Source organism: Manacus candei, unplaced genomic scaffold (genome assembly GCF_025592945.1).
Source record: "Manacus candei isolate 608988 ecotype Guabito, Panama unplaced genomic scaffold, ASM2559294v1 h1tg000050l, whole genome shotgun sequence".
In the NCBI taxonomy this organism is placed as follows: domain Eukaryota; kingdom Metazoa; phylum Chordata; class Aves; order Passeriformes; family Pipridae; genus Manacus; species Manacus candei.
Window position 1 is genome coordinate 2,815,609 of NW_026138098.1, and position 20,570 is coordinate 2,836,178.

Sequence of the window (20,570 nt, forward strand, 5' to 3'; positions counted from 1 at the left end):
GACAATTATTTTTGGAAAGGAGGTTGTGGCTGAAGCATTAGCCCCCCTTTCCTGTGGAAGTATTCCTGTGCTATTTGCAGAAGCAGAGAAGGGTTGGATTTTGGCAACCCTATCTGCACTGAAAAGGAGTAAAAAAAAAAAAAAAAACCCTTTTTGATGGTTTTGATGTTTTTAACTCTCTCTACTGAATCTGTAATTGAAAACCTCTGTTCCTGATTGACACATCTGGGCATCAAAATGTCGTTCTTCCTGCTTACCACTGGGCATCCAACTGCTTCATTTTGCTGTTGGAGTTCTACTTAGAAGGGAAGACCAGGACTTGAGATGGGGTTTTTTTCTCCTTTTGCATTGGATACCCACACATCTGTAATGTAACCCCACATATCTTTCTTTTCTGGAGAGTGTAGGCAGGGAGTCCTTATGTCCCTGAAATGCCCCTGTTTGCATCTGGCCTGTGGCAGATATCGAGCAGAACGCGGAACAAAATTGGAAATGATGGCAAAATTTTAGGGATTTTTAGAGGTGGCATTGATTTTTTGATAACTTCCTGTAATTCAGCTGTCTGGTACATGCAGACTGCCATTGTTTCTTGGAAAAAGTACCGAGGGAGCTTTTTGAAGTGGAGATGGTGAAGTCATTCCCAGATGTGCATCTGTGAGGTACAGAGAACACATTGCATCGTTCCCTGATTTGTTAGTTTGGCAAAAGGCTCAGCTTGTTAACAGGCCTTTGGGTGTTCCAGGCTCTGAGAGATGCTGGGGCTGGGTGTGCCCTGAGGAAAGAGCACAAGCAAGCAATGACACCCATGTTTTTGGAGAATGGAGAGTTCTGCTGCACTGACTCACATCACTTATAAATCTAAACACTGTTCTTATATGGGAAGTACATTGCAGCAGTTGGAGTCAGCAAAGCTACTTGAAAAACATTCTTTATGTCCTTTGCATAGGTCAACAAGATCTCTAAAGCTGGCCCAGACATACTTTTGGATTTGCTTCATACTTTGTTCTTGCCATCAAAAATTGGCGAGTTCAATAACTCCAAAGAGAATGTTCACTCCTTAGTAACTACTGACTGGTCTTTTTTGTCTGTGTAACAAATACAGTATTAAATATTTTAACAGTCTTGCTGGATGAGGTGGGGAACATAGAACTGCTTTTCAGATCAGTCAAGTGGGTTTTGAGCACTAAGGCTTTGTGTTGTGAGCAGCTGAAAACAAGAGTCTGGAGTTAAAACGGAACTTGTCAAAACAGTGATTATGCAGCTCTTTATTTCCCTATTTTTGACCTTCAAAATTGATTCGGGTGTGCAGCATCTCAGGATCACAAAACAAAGGGAAAAATAGCTGGAGGTGATTTACACATAAATGAAATGCACAAAATTAATTATTTGTCTCTCCTACCCTTCTCCCTTCACATCTGAATTCTTTCTTTCTCATTTTCCTCCCATCTTACTGTCATTGCTATCCTCAGTAGGTGCAGCTGTTAGTACAGTTGTGCTTTTGGAGGTGCAGGCAGCTCAGCCTGCAGACCTCAACTAAATTAACAGGATGGGGAGTTCTGGGAGAATTTCATCTGTGTGAAGTCTGAGGTATTTAATTTTGGTATTTTTCTATTCAGGAAGAGTAAAATGAAGATAACTTCACTCTTAAATAGACACCTCCCATTGCCTTCTAGGAAGCAAAAGGGAGTTTTGCCAGCTATTCTAATGGATTCCATTGACTGAACTGACCACTGGTTTAGGCAGCATTCAAGTATTTATAAAATTTATGAAGTATTTATAAAAATGCTGATTTGATAGTATGCCCTGCTGTATTCAAAACACATGCCAATGGAAAACTGGCTGTGTGAGACCACACTGGTTATTTTTTTATTTTATTTACTTCTGCCTCTGCTACACAGAAGTACAGAAGTAGATCATCTCTGGTCCTGCCAAATTGTTGGCACTTCTTTCTACAACTGCTGTATGGAAAACATTCTGTAACACTCCTGAGAACCTGAGCCACATATTTATAAGGTATTGACATGGATGGATGATACATGAGCTTCTGTTTTCACACATCCTTCTGTGTTTCTCAAGACATTACATTTATTCAATCAAACACAGGCATTTGCTAAAGAAATCCAGCATGGACACTGCAATACTTTGTCCAGTATCTGGTCAGGGAGTTTAGCATCAATTTTTGTCTTCTTTTCTCATTACATTAAAAATTACTTTCATATTATTGTTTTTCTAAGTAGATTTCACCAGATGTATTTTCCAGCCTTGCTTCTTCCAAGTCAGCTGCCTGTTTTCTCAAAATCATTTTGGCATATCTTACAGATCCCCTGTTCTCTCAGTTCCAAGTCTAAATCTTCTGGCTCCTTGCAAAATTGGACACCGTGGAGCTTGTTCCATGGTCCCTGTTTCTAATAGAATATGCAAAGCAGGATTAGCCCCAGCTTTGAACCCTTCCAAGGGCAGCTCTGAGAACAGCAATTACAGACACAGGCATATTCTCCATGACTTGGATGTGGCTTCCTTCCAGTTCCTCTGTGTCCTGGCATACTTGCACTGCCCTAATGCTTCTCAACAGAGACTCCTCTGGAGCCATGTCTGAAGAGCCACAACTCCATAGTTCTTGACTTACCCTTTTCTTTCAGTTTTCTCTCCTGATTTCTTTTATCTTGATGTCCTTGGAGCCTGTCTTACCAATATTTGGTCCAGGTATATGGGAGCACACACAAGCATTGCTAACCACAGGAGGGGCTTTTTAAGGTATTGCAATACCTTAAAAGTACTCTGGAAAAATTAAAAAAAAATGTTACATGTATTTATTTGGGCCTATTAATCTACACTCACCTCCCCAGGTTAACTCTCACAGTAGAGTCTCTTTGTCGTGTAAGAAGCTCTCCATCTCAAATTGCAATAATAGGTGTAGAAATGTTAATTGCTTCCATCAAAGGCGTGATTGTTCTCGATTCTAAGGTCCCTCTGAAATGCTGAGTGCCACCACTCTGTGCTGCTGGGAAGAACCACCCCAGCATGTTCTGGTAATCTTGTTCTCCTTGCTGAAATGTGCTCAGCATCTCCTTTTTGTTCATCCAGCCTTAATCCTTACTCTGCCCTATTCTCCCTGTTCAGTATCTTCTCCACACATCCACTGTCCTCAGTAAAATAACCAGCTGTCCAAAAGTGCCCCAGGACTCCACGAGGTTGTTTCTAATTTAATGTCACTAATTTACTTTCTTTCCCTCTCACACATTCCTTCGAGGACAGCTGTGTGAGGGAAGGCTGTGGCTGCAGCCTGTCCTAGAGCTGGGAAATGCTGGGCCAAAATCTCTGCTCCACTGGGGTGATATCAGCAAAGAATTTGGCCCTGAGCCTCTAAATGATCAGCCCAGAACAATGGTCCCCTGGTCTTTTTCCACCCAGACCACCCTACAATCACCATACCCACAGTTGTCCCACTTTGCTTAAATAAGAGGGGTGTCTAGTTGTTTCAACTGATAAAAAATCAAATTAGGAAGATAGGGCTCTATGCAGGCAAGTAGGATTTAAATGATTCATTGGCCTGAAGTACCTGGTGTTTTCCAGCCTCAAACCTGTCAATCTCAGCTTCTCTTTGTACATGGTGCTCTGAAAAACATGGAACATGTGCTCCATGAAACTCATCAAACTGCTTTTTAAAATTCTTTTCCAGCCTGTTTTTCCCAGCTCCTTTGGCTAATGAAACTCAAACAGTGTAATCAATAAAGCCTTTTTTTTTTTAAGGCACTCACTAGCTTATGTAAAATCTTTGGAATTTGTAAGCATGATAACATTGTTATGCTCTCCTAGCTGATGGAAATATCAAAGCCAGCTAAGAATAACTCTGCAGCAGACAGAGAAGATTGGATTTGTTTCCTGGAATGAAAGCAAAAAGCATGAATACACTGCTCAGTTTCTAACAACTAAGGAAAAAAAAATAAATGGACACTTAAAACTTCCATTTCCCTTTCTTAACAATATCATTAAATGAGTCAAAACATAGAGTTAGTTTGCTGGATATTTAAAAGTCTCCAAGACTTTCCACATCTTTTATTTTTTTTTTTGAATTCTGTGATTGTACATGAAACTTATGTTGCATCCAGCGTTCTTCAAATCTTGTTCTTCTGCTAGAAACTCCAAATAAACTTGGTTTGCTAGAAAAGTTATCACTGCAATTTGTGAGGCTTTGAGTCTAGCCTAGGGTCTTCTAAAAATCAATCTTACTTGTTTGGAAATTTGCAGAATGACAGTTTCCCATCACTTTGATCCTCCAAGATGTAATGGGTTAACATTAAAGTTTCCTTTCCTTCTTTTTTTTTTTTTTAAAGAAGGAGGTTAAGGTAGAAGTCTGGGAATTCAGAGAGACAGCCATCCCAAAGCCTCACCAATAAAAATTGCTGGGAAATGCACAACCTAATTTTCAGCCACCACAAATGATGGTTGTGGGCAATTTGTGTGTGGAAAGTAGTGGAAATATAAAGTTCAGGTGTTTGTTACAGACGTGGCTTGGCTCTCTCAGCCAGGCTGCTCCCCAGTTAATTGGGTCTGTGGTTTTTGTGGAGTGAGTAACTAGGAACCTCTGGTTAGGAAATGCAAAACAGAAACTCCTCTTTAATTCTAAACAAACTGAAGTACATTTATATGTGTTTGTTGCAAAATGGCCTTAACAGTGGGCACTAAGTTTTCACAGAGAAATTAAAATTGCACACGTAGATTTTTTTTAAAGGGGCATGCAGGAATAGGACAAGCCTTGGGCTGCAGGAAGGTATGTTTAAGTGGAATATTAGGAAGAAATCCTTCCCTGTGAGGGTGGTGAGGTCCTGGCAGAGGTTGCCCAGAGAAGCTGTGGCTGCCCCATCCCTGGAAGTGTCCAAGGCCAGGCTGGATGGGGCTTGGAGCAACCTGGGATAGGGGAAGGTGTCCCTGCCTCTGTCCAAGGGGTTTGGAACAAGATGAGCTTTATGGTCCCTTCCCACCCAAACCTTTCTGAGATTCTATGATCCACATTTAAAAAAAAATGCCCCCCTGTATACACTATCCTGATGCTTTCTGGATTTCCCCTCCACCTAACTGTTCCCTGGGAACCAGGGAAGGGCATGGCCATGCCGTGGGATGTCTCCTGCTCTGAGTCCCTCTCATCAGCACACTCTCTGCTCCAGCTCTGGCCTCAGGAGGAATCTTTTGCAGGGCTTTCCTTGGCAGCTCTTTGATCTGTGGCTGCCCCAGCCAGCCTGTCCCTACCCCCTGACAGCCACCCCTGCCCTGTCATTGTCTTCCCAGCCCTGCTGGGAGGTTGCTTATCTCTTGTTTTCCTCTTGCTTTTCAGCTTGTTTCCTCTCTCCTTCCCCAAACCCTCTACTGAGGCAGGTCAGGCACACCTTAGCACGGTGTTCCTGGAGTTACAGCCTATCAGGTTCCCTGTGTTTCAGTAGCAGAGGGCACTAGGAGACAAGTTTTTGTGACAAAGGTGGGTTGAGATTGCCTCGCAGTAGGTGAAAGGGCTTTGGCACAGCAAGAGGCTAAGGAACAAACAGGGACAGGTGTGTTCCTTGAGAGAAATGACTGTTTCATTCCAAAAATACTGAATTTGGGTCTGTTAGCAGGAACACAGCTAGTCTGTCGCCACAGCTTTGTGCCAGACTGAAGTGCTGCAAGCAAAGAATATAAAAATTTATTTTAATGAATATTCCTCTCTGCAGGGTCTCCCTCCCCATCAGGGCAGTTATACCTGCAGAAGCTATTTGTGAAATGGTTTCCAGATGACAAAAGAGGTTAATTCCCCCCAAAATGAGAGGGGGACCGAATGCTTGTACCTGTATCAAAAACCACAGTAACTTTTTCCATGGCAGGTTTCCTACTGCTTGGGAGGCGGGATACCAAAGAGATGCTCTCCCAGAAACTTTTAACTCTGAGATTCATCTGAATTCTTGCTGTCAGAGTAGGTGCTACAGGCTCCTGGTGCTACAACCAAGTGAACCCTCCCTGCACCATGCACAGTGTTTGCCCCTCAATAAGCCACACCTTGCAGCACAGATGTTGGCAGTCTACAAGTTTTTCAGCATTTTCATCCATTACAGTGTCTGATGGTGTAGTCTTCTGTTTCCTGTGAAGGTTTCTGAATTGTTAAAAGCAGCAATGAGGACACTGAGGGGAAATCCCTGTCTCCTGCTTCCAGACTAGATGGGGAAGTTCTCCTGAAACACACAATTTACCTGAACAAAAATCTGTTCCCTCCTTTTGCTTATAGAAAAATCAGACAAGGGCTAGAAGGAGAAACAGTCCAAGAGTTTTAAAAAAAAAATAAAAAAAATTAAACACTGATGAATACTTTTTTCCCCCTGTGGCCCAGCTCTAAATTGATGCTTTGAGAGGTCCAACAGCTATGGTTACTGTACCTTAACATTAAAAGGAGATACACAGTCCTACTAGGGGCTGGACAGAGTTCTGAAGAAGAGGAAGTATTAGTTTTGTCACCCAAGGCGTGGTGGACACCACAGTTGAAGAGTTTGGAGACAGGGAGTCAGATGGGAAACTAACTCAGCTAAATTAAATCTCTGTATTTCCGGCATTATAACTGAAATATCTTGATTGGGCATTTGGTAAGCAATGAATCTACTAACTCTCTTGCTGTGGGAGAGATATTATAGACATTTAACCTATAGTTATTGTATGGCCTGTTATAAACATGATAATGATCTCCCTGGGTAGAGACTCAATTAATTCCTTGGGTGCTGGCAGCTTGTATATGCAATTTGGTGTATCTCCATGCAAAGACTTAATTACCTGTAAAGCCACTCTTTTGTGTTGTAATAAACCCATAGGAAATCTAAGAGATTAATAAGGGCACACAACTAATTAAAACTGCTCCATTTTTTCATAGGTACAGAAACTTATGAGAAAGAAGGTAGAGATGCCTGTAAGAAAGCAGGTAAAAGAATCTATAAGAAAGGAGGTAGAGAAAAGAAAGAAGGTAGTGATACATGTAAGAAAGAAAGAAACCTATAAGAAAGCAGATTAAAAAAAATCATAAGAAAGCAGGTAAAGGAACCTATAAAGGAAGAAGATTAACCTATAAGAAGGCAGGTAAAGAAACATATAAGGAAACCTGTGCGACTTTAGCAACTGGAGTTTAACCCAAGAATTAGACCAGGAACAAAATGGTTTTGTTTAGATTTAAATCTATGTTATTTGTTGAGCTATAAACACGTAAAGTTTCAGTGAAAGTTGTCAAAAACTTTGCCTCTGCATCCTGAAAACATTTAAAAAAGTTGTCCTTAAAGTTGGGCCAAACACCATTCCTGCCTCCTGAAACTTCAAAAAAAAAAAAAAAAAAAAAAAAGTTGCCAAACGCATTTTAAAACGTTAGGAGCTATTTGCGTGTGCTTTAAGCCTTACACACACACACCGTAATTTAATCTCTCCACATCCACCCCTCCAGCAGATGGAAACTCCGAAATTCCACCGTAAAAAAACGGGAAGGGGGGGGGGGGGGGGAGAAAGGAAGAAAAAAAAAAAAAAAAAGAGGGAATTAAAACCCACGTGGGAGCCGGTTTGGGGGGCGGGTGGGGGGGTCGTGCTCCTTTTTTTTTTTCTTGTTTTTGCTCCTTTGTTCGCTAGCTGGGGCGCCCCGCATCCTCCCCCGGCGGCGCTCGGATGCCCCGGGGCGGCGGCACCGGCGGGGCGGGGGGGACGGGACGGGGCGCGGCAGCCGCGGTCGCTCCGGCCTTTCCTCGGGGAGCCTCATGGGAGGAGCCTCCGAGAAGCAGCTCCAGGCTCCTATTCCTCGGTCTTTTGTACGCCCCAGAGCTCGCCCAAAAAAAAAAAAAAAAAAAAAAAAAAACCAACCCAAAAAAAAAAAAAAGCAGCCGCGGCCGGGAGCGGGGTTTTGTCGGAGCCGCCGGTCCCCGCCCGGGATGGTGGGAGTGGAGGGAGTTGGTGTTCGAGCGAGGGGCTGTGGCGGGGTGTTGTGTTGGAAGCGAGGATGACTGGGAGTAGGAAAGCTGGTGATTATTTCCTGGCGTTGGTAAGTAGACACTTGTGAGAGGAAAAGTTTTTTTTCCCCCCCCTTTTTTTTTTTTTTCGTCTTCCCCTTTGAACAACTTTTCGAAACTTTTTCTCCTGCTCCCACAGCGCTGCCTCCAGCTCTGGGTGAGGATTAACTCTCCTTGCCTCCCCCCCCCCCCCAAAAGATTGGAGGGTTTTGTGGCTCCTACCATGGTTTCTGGCTGGATTTGGGGTTTCTGCTCGAGAAAGGAGACTGTGTGTGTGTGTTGTTTGTACCGAGAAACCTCTGCCTCAGGTTTACTAGCTGGAATTTGGAAACTTTGAAATTCTGCAGCAATGACATCAGGACGTGACCGAGAGCCCTTCCGAGGCTCTGAAAGCTGCTCGGTGGTGACGTGATGGGCTTTTTATAATGGTTGACAGTTATTACAGCAAATATGCTTATTCATCCTGTGCAGGCGTGATTTATACTTCTGAGACTTTTATGTGGCTTTCTGTTGTCCCTCTTTTAGCTTGCAAAGGAAGTAGTGCTGTAACGCGTTTCAGTCCCATTAAGTGTTTTAATCTAGAATAATTGTGTTTGTTTATTGTATTAACTCAGCCTAAGTTTTAATGTGACCACAGTAATGTAGAACACTCAGGCAAAAAAGAAAAAAAAATTTTTTCTATTTTATTGTTATGACTGATCAAATCAATGATCAATCTGGGTACACATGTTACAGAAATCAAGGGCTTTCTAAGCAAGAAGGGTTGGGTGAGAATGGAAGTGCGGGCCCTCAGGTAATGTGTCACTAAACACCATCCCCTGCCAAGATAACTTCTCTATCTTGTCAGGGTTTCCACAAGCAGTGCCAGAAAAGTATCATTTCTGAGAATGACTCTCCGTGGTCACGAGTCCGGATGCCCGACAGCAGCAGCGCTCTCCTGCCCCAGCAGGTCATTTGGAATTACCTGCAGGGACTGCCAGCTGCTCTGCACCTGGCTTTCTGGGGTTGCTTCTCATAGGTGGGGTATTGCCTTCAGGAAGCCTTTTAAAAAACGCTTTCACGTCTCCAGAACGCAGTTTCTGCGTTCGTTTTCCTTTCTGACGTTGTTAGTGTGGAAATCTGCAGCGAGAGAAGGGAGTCCCTTGCTGCTGGAAGCACAGCCTTGTGTCTGGAGCCGCGCAGCCGTGTGTTCCCACGAGGGCTGCAGACACTCTGGGAGGTGCAGGTGGTTCCTGCTGCTTGGCCAGGACGATGGCAGGTCCCTCCCTTGGGGTCAGGTGTGACTCAGGTGCTGCTCCAGCCATGCTGGGCTGGGCTGGCTCTCCTGGGTGCTCTGAGCACCAGCACCCAGCACCCAGACCTGTTCTACCGATTGCTCAAGTCCCGCTCAGAGGACGAGCATGTAAATCTCAGGCACTGGAATAATTCCCCCGGGAGCCAGTTTTGGTACCTGGGTGACAGTGTCTTTCTTCCATAAGCGTAGAAATGCTGCCATGCAAATCCTGTGCATCAAACCCCCCTGGATGACAGTGATTTTGTTTGCTTTTAATTAGCACATGCCAGTTCATCTCCTGGATACCTTCATTACTGAGTTTGCACGATGCCCAGCTCAGCCTGGCCGAGGTGTGCAGGAGATCCTGCAGCCTAAATACAAAGTGCTGATGTGAGGCACTTAAGGCATCGTTTCTTCTTCAGAGTACAGAAGGAATTTGAGAGATTTTTCCGAAATCATATGTACATAAATGCATAAGTAACTCTTTTGTTGGGCAAAAGGCAGCATGTTTCCCCAAACTCGATCTTTTGACTGTGAGTGTGTGTTTAGCTGGTAAGAGTAAAACCTCTGCTGTATCTGCACAGTGATCAGCAAAAGTGACCCCCCCCAGTCATCACCATGAGCTTTCAAAGCTATTGCAGGTGCTTGGACTTGCCCCATGGGGATTTTTAGATTGTATGGATGTCGCCTTAGTTCACTGGGAAATAAAGCCACACTTTCCATTTCAGTATTAGCATCTCATATTTTTCCTAAGATTCTGTTGATATTTGAATCGGTTTTAAATTACTTCATAAGAAGTAGTAGGGGGGGGAAGGAGGGAGAGAGAAGGGAAAGAGGTGTTTTTTTTTTAATTTGTAATCCTTTGCTTGTATCTTATGTAGCACTTCTGAGCTGCTTCCTGAATAAGTTTAGTTTTAGTTCCTAATACCAGTAATGTTGATTTCTGATATAAGAAATAGCTTCTTATCTCCTTCTCCACTAAATCATAGTGACAGGAGCCCCAAAATTCATGAAAATACTTCTAAAGAAGAGAAATACCAAAGGTGCATAGACTTACTATAACAGGTTTTTGTTGGATTTTCTACACATAAAGTTTATTCCAGTGAGTGTGGCTAAAGTATAAGCAACAAAATAAAGCAGGAGAAGATAAAATGATTACTAAGAAGGAATTAATAAAATGGATCAAATTTTATGAGGTATGATGTGTTTGAATGAATGAATTTCAACTGATGTAGGTGCTGCTAGATCTCTTTCCTTTCCGAAGGATTGCAGTGCAAGAACTCACCAGAAATAGCAAATTCTCTCAATATTTCCTTGGGATTGATTAATATTTTTTCTTATGTATGGGTAAACTGAGGCTTTAAAAAAATTGACTCTTTGGCCCAGGTTATTAGAAAGCCAGATATGAACTGTGGAGGATTTTGTCTGTCTGACTTGCTGTACCCAGTGAGAAACATCTTGTGTCTTGAAGAAAACAAAATAGGGGGTGATGAGAGCACTGAGAGCTCAGTCCTGCCTTGCAGTTGTTGGTGCCATTTTCCAAAGATTTCTGGAGTAAGAGCAGGATCTATAAATCTTACCATTATCTCATTAAAAGCAACCAAATGTTTGGGACTAGGAGATAGCAGAGTTTGAAATGCATATTGGTTTCCCTTGGAGTGAACTTGGAGCTATTGTTGACTGTTCAAAGGGAGCCACATCCAGCTCTCCTGATTGGAAAAACATGGACAGGGAGTAAATGCCAAGACCTGTAGCTGCCTTCTGTCTCCAGCACCAGTGTCAAAGTGTTTTGAAACTTTCCTGTGAAGTTAAGGGGTTTAAGGTTTGCATCTCATGGTTGGAAGCAGGAGAGCAGCAAACAGACCCACCAGAACACCCAGCCCTCGCTGCCTCTGTGTCCACATGGGCCAGATTGTGTTTCTGTACATATCTTAACTTTCTGCCTTGGTTTGAAACCTTCTTACATAGACCTGCTGTGTTTAGACAGAAGAAATTACAGAGGTTTATGCAGTTAATTCTCATTCATTCATTGGGATTTAATGACTGGTATGGGTCAAGCTTTGCCTGAAACTTGTTATTTGCATACCTGACTTGGAAAATCTCTTTTCAAGGATAAGTAGAGGCCTCAAAAGTGAAATTGTGAAACTTAAGAGCCTAAGGACACTTGATGGGCAGTGTCTTTCACTTCTGACACACTAATAACAGATTGAACCCCTCAGTCTTTGGGCTGAATTTAGTGTGCCTGCTGCAGCTGTTGGTAAGCAACTGCTTATTAAACTGTGAGGTATTTTCCTTTGAAAAGTATTTCAGTCATGCTTGTCATAAGTAGAATTTGGAAGTAATTTTATGTAGATCCTCTTCCAGGCTCGACCCAGAACTCAGGCAACAGAATGGAAAAAGCTCATGGCATTTTTACAGAGAAACAAATTGGCCTAAAAGGCTGGTGGGGGCAGAGGACTGACAGCAGGGACCTGGTGGTGGGTACCCGTGAGCCCAGGGGTTGTGATGCCCAGGAAGGCAGTTGTGGAACTAGTTTGAGCAGCTTTTGGATGGCTTCATTGTTCCTGTGGCACAGAGCAGGGTGGCTTGGAAAGGAGGACCTTTGCCATCCCCTCCCCAAGCCTGAGTTTCAGGTTACCTTGTCCCCGGACCACAGAAATCTCTGTCCGAGAGTCGGGTGTGCAGGAGGTGGGATGGTGGTGGACAAACACTTCACTTGGTCACCAGACTGGGGCACACCTGCTCCTTTTTTCATTATGTATGTGAAAAAAACAAGTTGCCAAGTGCTGTTGTCAAGATCTACTTTCTAAACACTCATTTTAAGGCAAAGCAGAGGGGACACCCCAGTTTGTGCTGTATCTGCAACTCAGCAATGAGTGAAAAATGGTCCCTTTATGATAATAAGCCAGAGGACTTTAGAACTTTGGCTCAAAGTTTCCTGCAACAGGCTGAGCCCTCAGGTGTGGTTAAACCAGAGAACATGTGTGCAGTTAATGGCTCAGCATTGTAATTGTTTTTCCCACGTGAACATGTTACAGAATCCTTTAGATAAAATATAGGAAGTGTGAGTATATTCAGATGGCAGCAAACACTGACATTATTATAGTGAAGTTTAACTCTTTGTTATGTTCTTCGATCCAGAATTAAACAGGAGTAAAAAGTCATACTGGTTCTTTGGATTTGAAGTTAGGCAAGATAGTAATCCTTTAGTGTTAAAGCTGAGTTTTGTGATTTAGGGCTTTTTATTTTTAAGCTGAAATCTCAAATGCTGAGCGATAGTTTTAAGTTTATGCACCTCAAATCCATCTGCGTATGGTACAATCCCTCTATGTACAGGATTTTATTCACTTGGTAGTACAGGAAACAACATGGACATGAGGAGGTTCAGTACAGCGTGAAATTGGACCCCCAACTTAATGTCAGACTTTATGGTTTACAAAAAACTTGAGGACTTTGGTGAGTTTTAGGGAAAACTGATGCTTCCAGGGCTCTGATCTCTGGGTGGCCACATGGCAAAGTCAGGTTGAAATGGGCAACCAATACATTGTTTTCAGGGGTTTCCCATGGTTTGGTGTCTCTTAAAAACAAACCAACCACCTTCTTCAGCAAGGTTCCATTCCTTATTGATTCAAGGGTGTGTTTCCAAATTGTTTTCTTTTAGCCATGAGGTGCTTGCTGGTACTCAGGGGCACCCTGCTTTCCCTAGGAATGGGTCAGAGCAGGGTGTGTGTGTGCTCCCTGCAGCACCCAGGACACATTTGACTCTGTGCCCCCACTTAAGAGCCCCCCCAGCTTCAGGTGAAAGCCAGCCTTGAGCTCCTTGAGTGTTATGTGGTTTCAAAGGCAGGAAATCTTATAGTTTCTCTTGTTCAGCTCAATTTCTCTTTCACTTTTCATAATCAGAATCAAAATGGGGTTAATTTGCTGCTGGGTTGTACTGTCTCATTGCTCCTGCAGTTGTGACTCAGACAAAAATCCAGAGACTTCAGTGCTGTGGAAACAGCAGGGCTGTGCACAAAAGCAACTTATATTAAAAATGCCAACTTTTGCTGCCTTCCCTAACACGAGTTAGCACAGGAATGTTCAAGTCTGGGGGTTCAAACAGCAAATTACAGTAATTCTGCAATAGCTCAGATCTCTAAAAGTACCTTTTTCCCTGTCTTTTCTCTCTGCAGCCCTCCTGGGCCAGGTGATGATACACAGTTGGCTTCTCCCCTCGACCTTTCTGAGCAACCCTTTGCTGTTCCTGCGGCGTCTGGAAATGTTGGCCCCGTGGGTGCTGCAGAGCTGACTCCAGACAGGTACTGTCCAGGGCCAGCCCCTGGAGCTGGGGGAAGTGGCTGCACCTGCTTGCTGCTGTGGGTGTCTTAGTGCTGCCCAAGGAATTGCTCTCAGTCTCCTTGGATGGATAGATGTCTGTGCTGGCTCTGCCTGCAGCCAGGGGAACATCTGTCAGCAGAAATCTGTGTCAGAATTTACATCCCCCCTTATCAAAATCTTCAAAAGAAGATGCTGTTTACCTTTCCCTGTAACTGATCCTTTGGCCATGTTTTGTAATTCTGAGAATTTCCTTAACAGGATAATGTTGATTATAAAGCAGGCCCTGATTATTATTATTATTATTCAGGTATCTCATCTCTGTTGGACTCTGACCTTTTTGTCTGCCTTTGCTTGCACTGAGAAGGGAAACTGTTGCTTTATTTGTGCTGGTGGCAGTGGGGTTGTCAGGATCTTTGGGCACATAAACTTGTCTTAACTGCCAACAATAGAGGAAGCCTCCTAGGGTGTGTGTACCCTTCAGTCACTGGGAGTTCAGTGGAGTGTAAACATACACAGTATATTTAAGCTAGCATTAAATTTGTTAGCTGAAGTCACAATAATGTGTCATCAAAGGCAGAAAGGACCTTGTGTGGTTTGCTCAATCCACCTTAAAAGCTGGGTGACTTTGCTATTTAGCCCATCCTGGTTTGCCACCAGTCCCCAGGCTGGTTAGTCACTGGCTGAGTGAGTCTGTGAGAAACAAACTTTTTCCTACACTTGGAGTAAGATGATCTAGAGAAGCTTACAGTGGGAAGCTAATGATGTGGATTTCTTCCAGTTCTTGTAAGTTTTTGCTCAAAGAGCTGTGTTTCTTTGTTTTTAACAAATGTAATTGGATTACTGATTTTTTTTTGTGGATTCTGTTTTTTTTTCTGCTAATGGATTGTTGGCCATAGTAGTGAGGCACTCAGAAAAGGGTGAGCAGTAATTGAGGTGGAGCTGCGAGCTCCTTTCTGAATGTGGAGGCAGGAAAAAAAGGCTAACACCAAAAAGTGCCAGAAAGATTTATATATACTCTCTGGACCACAGACTAAAATAGAAAATTCGGTGCCCTTAGGGTGAAAGTTTGCTTTTTGCATAGAAAAAGGCACAGCAGCTGTCTGTGATTAAATGCCACCTTAGGAAACATTTAGGGAGAGCAATCTTCAAGTGTTTTAATTCACTGCCTCTTGTAAACCTCATTAATTCACCCTGTTCACGTTCTCACCTGAACCTGGAATTTCAAGTTAATTATATTACATCTTTTCTTTTGATGTACTTCATAACTTCTGTCTTTAAAAGGTTCTCTTGTTGGTGTCTGACAGTTATTCTGGGGGTTCCTTGCCCTGTCCCAGCTGCACAGGCTGGGAGTGCTGGTGCTGAGCTGTGGTTGCCCCATCCAGAGTGGCTGAGCCCAGTGGGGGTGAGGGCACACAGACTGTGCAACAGCTGCAGGATCTGGCTCCTGTCTCCGTATCCTGACCTTCAGGGAGCTGCCAGGATTTTTGCAAGGGTTCAGCACTAAAAAGTTGCAAACCAGGGATATTCAGTGTGGATGTAGGTAGTTTTCCAGTTAGGAAAGTGAGAGAGAAATAACCTGTGGTCAACTGGAGTGAAACTGGCTGTAGTAGTTCTTCTGTGTTTGTTTGTTTAATTCTTTTGTTTATTTTTAAGTGCTACACAAGTCAACTCTTGTCAGTATTGTTTGTTTTTCTTACTCTTTTGTTTTGCATCCTTGTTCAGCTTCCTATATAAAAGCCTACCTGTTCTCCTTGCACCTGTCTTTCCTGTCCAGGGTGTTGTTGCTTGCCAGCCTTCTCTTTGCAGAGATGTTTCCTGGTATCCCAGTAGCTGCCACTTGTGCCCACCCCCAGGTGCAGCTGGTTGGCAGAAGAGGGGTTAAATCAATGCAGCTGGACCCCTGCTTTGGCTCCTGTGGGGGCAGTCCTGGTGCTACTTTATCCCTGTGGGAGCAGCACTGCTGATTTCTCAGTGGTTTGGTCAGACCTGAACTGGTAACAACGTGGTGTTGGTAGCAAATGAGAGCAGTACTCTTAAAACACATGGGATTATCCTCACAACAAGGATCAGCAATAGCAGGACTGGACTTTTTTTTATCCAAGAACTTCAGTGATATTTGTTGTGTTGTGTCATCATCTTATCCCTCATCAGCTTATTCACCTGTATGATGGAGCAGTTTATTGCTTATATAGGTAAGGTGATCATATTGAAGCCATTCCTTTTTGGCATTTTATGTAGAAACGATGCACCACTGCTTTTCAATATGGTTGGATAATATTCTGTAATGCAACACATGTGATGTCTCCATGTGATGCCTCCTGGGTACCTCTGCACTAGACTTTGGAGATATTGCCAGGGCTGCTGAATGGCATGATGTTTATTCCAGTCTGTCTGCAGTAAAGTGCAATTATAAAGTGTTTCCCCCAATATATTTAGTTATTTACTAATCAGTTCCCTTTGTTTCCGTGTATTTCCCCATCCCATGTATTTCCACACCACGTCAGGGGTGGCACATGATGCAGATGGTGTGTGCACTTTGGCAGGGAAAAATAATGGTGCGTGTAAGGTGGGGGTCAGTTTGTGCTAAATGGCTTCCAGATGGCAGGGCATGGTGAAAGATCAGGCTGTCTCTCCATCTGTCCAGTCAAGAAACTGTATCTTTGTTTTGCTTTCTGAGGATGACTGTCTGCCTCTCTCCTGCTGATAACATATTGATCAGGGGCAACATGGTATCACCTGCCCGGTAAGATTTTATTCACTGTATCTACAAAGAAGTGCCCTGAAAAGAGTTAGGTAAAAAGTTCACTGGCTGTTCTGCCAGCATTTTTGTTTAGCGATGAAAGGCCAAGATGACTCTGATTTGCCAGTACACGTTGCACTAGGAGAAATTTTGGCTAGACACAGCTTTCTCTTTAGGCTGCAGGTGCAGAGCTCTGCAACAGGACTTCTGTGTTATATAAGGAATGTTTGGGTTGGAAAGGCAGAGAAGGCAAATAAGTGCCCCAGCTATACAAGACCACAGCTCGGATCCGTGGTTAGAGGTGTGAAACATTTCTGAGCTGTGTTTATCTGTTCCCTGCAACTTCCTGCCTGTCTCATGGGGAAAAAACCCCAAACCTGCACATGCCCAGGAAAAAAAAAGGCAGCTTGGAAAGCACTTGCTGCATGAGTTTTCTTTATGGTCAGGCCACAGCTAACAGGCAGGGCAACTCACTCTTGTCCCTTCCTCATGCTAAGGAAAGCTTCTGCTCTTGCATTTAATCTCCAGCTGAGGTTGTGGAGCTGCTGTGACCTTTAGTCCAGACCAGAGAGAGTTGTTGCAGCTCTGTCTTGAATACTGGGGAACAGAAGCTGTTCTGAACCTGAGTTGACAATACAAAATCTTGAATTCCCCTGCATCGACCTCTGTCTCAGCTCTTTTTGTGGACATTAAGCTGTCACGGGGAATTTGTAATCAGTGATGATGTATGCACCAAAAGCTGTATTGCTTTGTCTGCAGAGGGACCTTTCCTGGCCACGCAGTTCACAGCCTGTGGAGTTGTGATGCTCTGTGTGCTCCTCAGTGTTAGACCACGGATAGGCAGAGGTACTCAGGATTATCTGTACACACAGACAGTCAGAAAGTGACTTTTGAGGTTTACTTAAGCAGAGATGGTGCTTGAAAATGTTTCCCAATCAGCTCAACTCTACAGGATAAAGACTGGTCAATGTATAGTTCACTGTGCACTGAGAAGACTTGGCCCTTTTGGTAGTATTCTTGCTACACCCATTAGAATATTACCAGTTGGTAAATAAGTTTGACAGAAAACCTTGTTTTAGTAGGAGCTGTGGAGAGGCTTTAATGTAGCCACTTCATGTCTGAGCTGATACAAATACTGTGACTTGATAGGTGTACCTGAGTTGATGCAGTCCTAGGCTGGAGAGTTTAGAGTCTGTGTTTTGGACAGGGTTGCTGTTCTGTGCTACCCTACCTCATTTTTTGCAATCTGAACCATTTCTGAGCTGCTCTGCTCCTGCTTGTCCCCTAAGAGCTCACTGTGGGCAGCACCCATCTGCAGGTACTGCCCAGCTGAGGATGGGCAATAACCAGGAGCTCTGTGCTGCTGCAATTCTACCTGCAAGCCCTACTGAGCAGTGCCAAAGTAATGATGTGGCAATATTAGCCCCAGACTGGTGTGATTAGTCTCACAACCTGCTTTTCATGGCCTCGCCCAGCACTTCTTGGTGCTGTGGATCCATTCCCAGAGCGACAGCACAAGCAAGGCAGCTGAGGCTTGGCAGGAGTGGTCTTTGTGGGAAGCCAGTATTTGATGGTGTAAATGAAGCTTGGAAAGATGAAAGGAAATTAGCTGTGGATTTTAACACATACAGCACAGTAGCTCATGAAAGTAAGCCCTGGGCTTTGTGAAGGCCGGGGAGCAGAGCTCTTATAAAAATGCTTGTGTGTTGATGGCAAGTTTTGCTTTTGCGGTAGGAATGACATTCGTTAGTCAAACTGTACATCTGAAAATTGTTTCATTTTATGTGGAAAGACTTAGAGGGGGAAGCTGAAGGGCTGCAGGTGGTCATTAGGGCCTGTGTGAGGAGTGTGGGTGAGAAGGGAACAGGTGCTGCTGTAAGCAGGTAACTGGGATGGCTTTGTGTCCACAACACCAGGGCTATAATTTTGTATGCCTTTGGTGTCTTGCTTGGCTGGGCCCTCTTGTGAATTGTTTGGGGTTTGCAATTTTTTGTTTCCTCTCCAAACAGATGTTCAGCATTCGCTTATTTTTAGCAGTTTACTTTTTTTGCTTTAAAATCTTACTTTCACTGCTCTCCGTGTGCCCCTATATAGTCACATCGCCTTGGTATAGATGGGATGCTGTTGCTATATTAGGACAAAGACATTTTTAGCAAAGGACAAAGGCCTTTGCATGAAAAAGGAAACAGCTTGCTTTGAAATCATTATTTATTTGTGTTACCTTGACGTGACTGAAAATATAGGATGTCTGTGTCAGTGTCAGGCCAGTTTGGATAAACTGGGGAAAGGGAGGGAGGAAGGAAGGAGTGAGCGTGTAAAGCAGAGATCATTTCTTAGAAGCAATAACTGTAATTATCCCATATGGCACAAAGCAGCTTCATGGTTATAAGCTAATCAAGGTAAACCACTCTCAGAAAGAGCTTTGGTGATCTCAGTGACTTAGTGCACAAGCACTTTGGGAAATACCTGTTCTCCTGCTCGTCTGTGTTGTAACTAAAGTTAGGGATGTGGTTTAGGCTTGTCCTCTGTATGCTTGGTTCTAAAGAGAAGAACAGCCTGTCCCTGAACCTCACCAGCTCTTAATCAGTAACACAATTTAATCTGCTTTCTGCAGTTCCAATGTAATTACTGGGGGAAGGGGAGAGAAAACTTTAAAAGGAGTGGCTAAGATAGCTGTTTATATTTAGTTCAGGAAACCTAAAAGAAGCTGCTCAACCAAGGCCTGGTTCCATCAACTTTTCCATAAACACTTGTGTCTGTATCTCTGGAAGCAGAAGCTGGCAGGAGGGAGGCTGCTGTGTGTGGCTACCCCAGGATGTCTGTGTCCCTCTGGTATGTCAGAGGTGCCCTGGAAGGGACAGTGTGGTGTGACAAGACCCTACACTGTGTCTGCTTTTGAGACATGAAGTCATTGGTTATTTAGTTCTTTTTCTGTCAGTGGTTTAATGAGCGTGGCCAAGACCAAGGGGAGTAGGGTGGTTACTGTTCTTCTTCTGAGTTTGGGTCTTGTGGGACTTGTAGGAATTAACAAATACAGCAGCATTAGAGTCCTGTAATCTTAACATTCATGTAATGAGTTCTGGGATTATTGTGTGTTTGGCTTTACAGCATAGGGAGAGCTCTTAAAGTAAGAGAATTTTTTAGTCCCAAATTTTAGTGTTTTTTTTTTTTTTTTCTAAAAGACAAGTCAGTTAATTGAATGTTTAAATTCTACACTGAGGAGAAAGGGCTGTGTGAGAACTGCAAAGCAGTCATTAGTGATTTATTTATTTTACTGATTTCATATACGGTTAAATTCCTCTGGCACTTTCTCTTATGGTCTGCAAGAGCTGTCAAAACTTTGCAGTATTACTGATTACATGGTCATCTGAGCAATTAAGTGAGATAAGGTCTGTAGGAATAAGTAATTTGTGGGAGGTGGGAGAGAGATGGAATTTGGGAGGGGCTGATGTGCCCCTTAGAGCTCCTTATAGATCCAGCCAAAGTTCATCCTTTAAGGAGATTTCACTAAAGCTTCATGGGCACTTCTGAAATTTGTCAGCTTATTTTTAATAATTGTTTTGCAGCACTTCCAAGCCTGACAGCTGCAAAGAAGTTGATAACCACATTTCTGAGGATGAACCTTTGGCTGCGGCCCCTGGTGATGATGTAGAACTGCCTGCTCAAGAAACCGAGGGTTTCACAAGGGAAAAAAAGAGGTATTGTGTTATTTCATATCTTACAATGCATTTCCATGTCTGTACATCTTTTGCTTAAGAATTGTTACTAGTGTGAAAGAGGCTGAACAGCTTTAACAGGTGTTTTATGGAGTTGTATGAACACTTTGCTGCAAGATTTTGAATCCAAATGTTAGACTATCAAGACCTGCCTAATTCAGTATATTTACTCATAAATACCAGAAGAGGGAGCTTGGGCTACACTGGTTATTACTATGCTGATCTTTCCTGCTATTTTTAAATTAATATTTTTTAAGGTTGTTTTTTTTTCATCAATATTTTCCTTTCGGGAAGTTCAGTTTTAGTGTTTTGTTTGGTTTGGGTTTTTTTGGTGAAGCTGTGCAGGATCAGGTTGTATTCAAGAGGACTGATCACCTCATTCCCCTTCAGATTCTGCCAGCATCTTCCCCACCTCACACTGTTGATTTACATTGTTGTTGTCAGTAGTGAAGGAAGAAGTTCAGCTTGGTTTTGCCCTTGCTGAATAAATGTTGTATTATCTTGATTTCAAAGTTAAGTGTTTC

At 43.3% G+C, this 20,570-nt stretch overlaps 1 protein-coding gene across 11 annotated transcripts in view; it reads left to right on the top strand.

Annotated features, from left to right (window-relative positions):
* TACC2 (transforming acidic coiled-coil containing protein 2) overlaps positions 1–20,570 on the top strand; it is a 137,445-nt gene that overhangs the window by 43,971 nt on the left and 72,904 nt on the right. For all 11 annotated transcript variants that reach the window (XM_051800358.1, XM_051800366.1, XM_051800368.1 and 8 more), the window contains 2 exons: positions 13,446–13,571; positions 19,897–20,028. In XM_051800358.1, the coding sequence (XP_051656318.1) occupies positions 13,446–13,571; positions 19,897–20,028 (258 nt within the window). The remainder of the gene's footprint in view (positions 1–13,445; positions 13,572–19,896; positions 20,029–20,570) is intronic.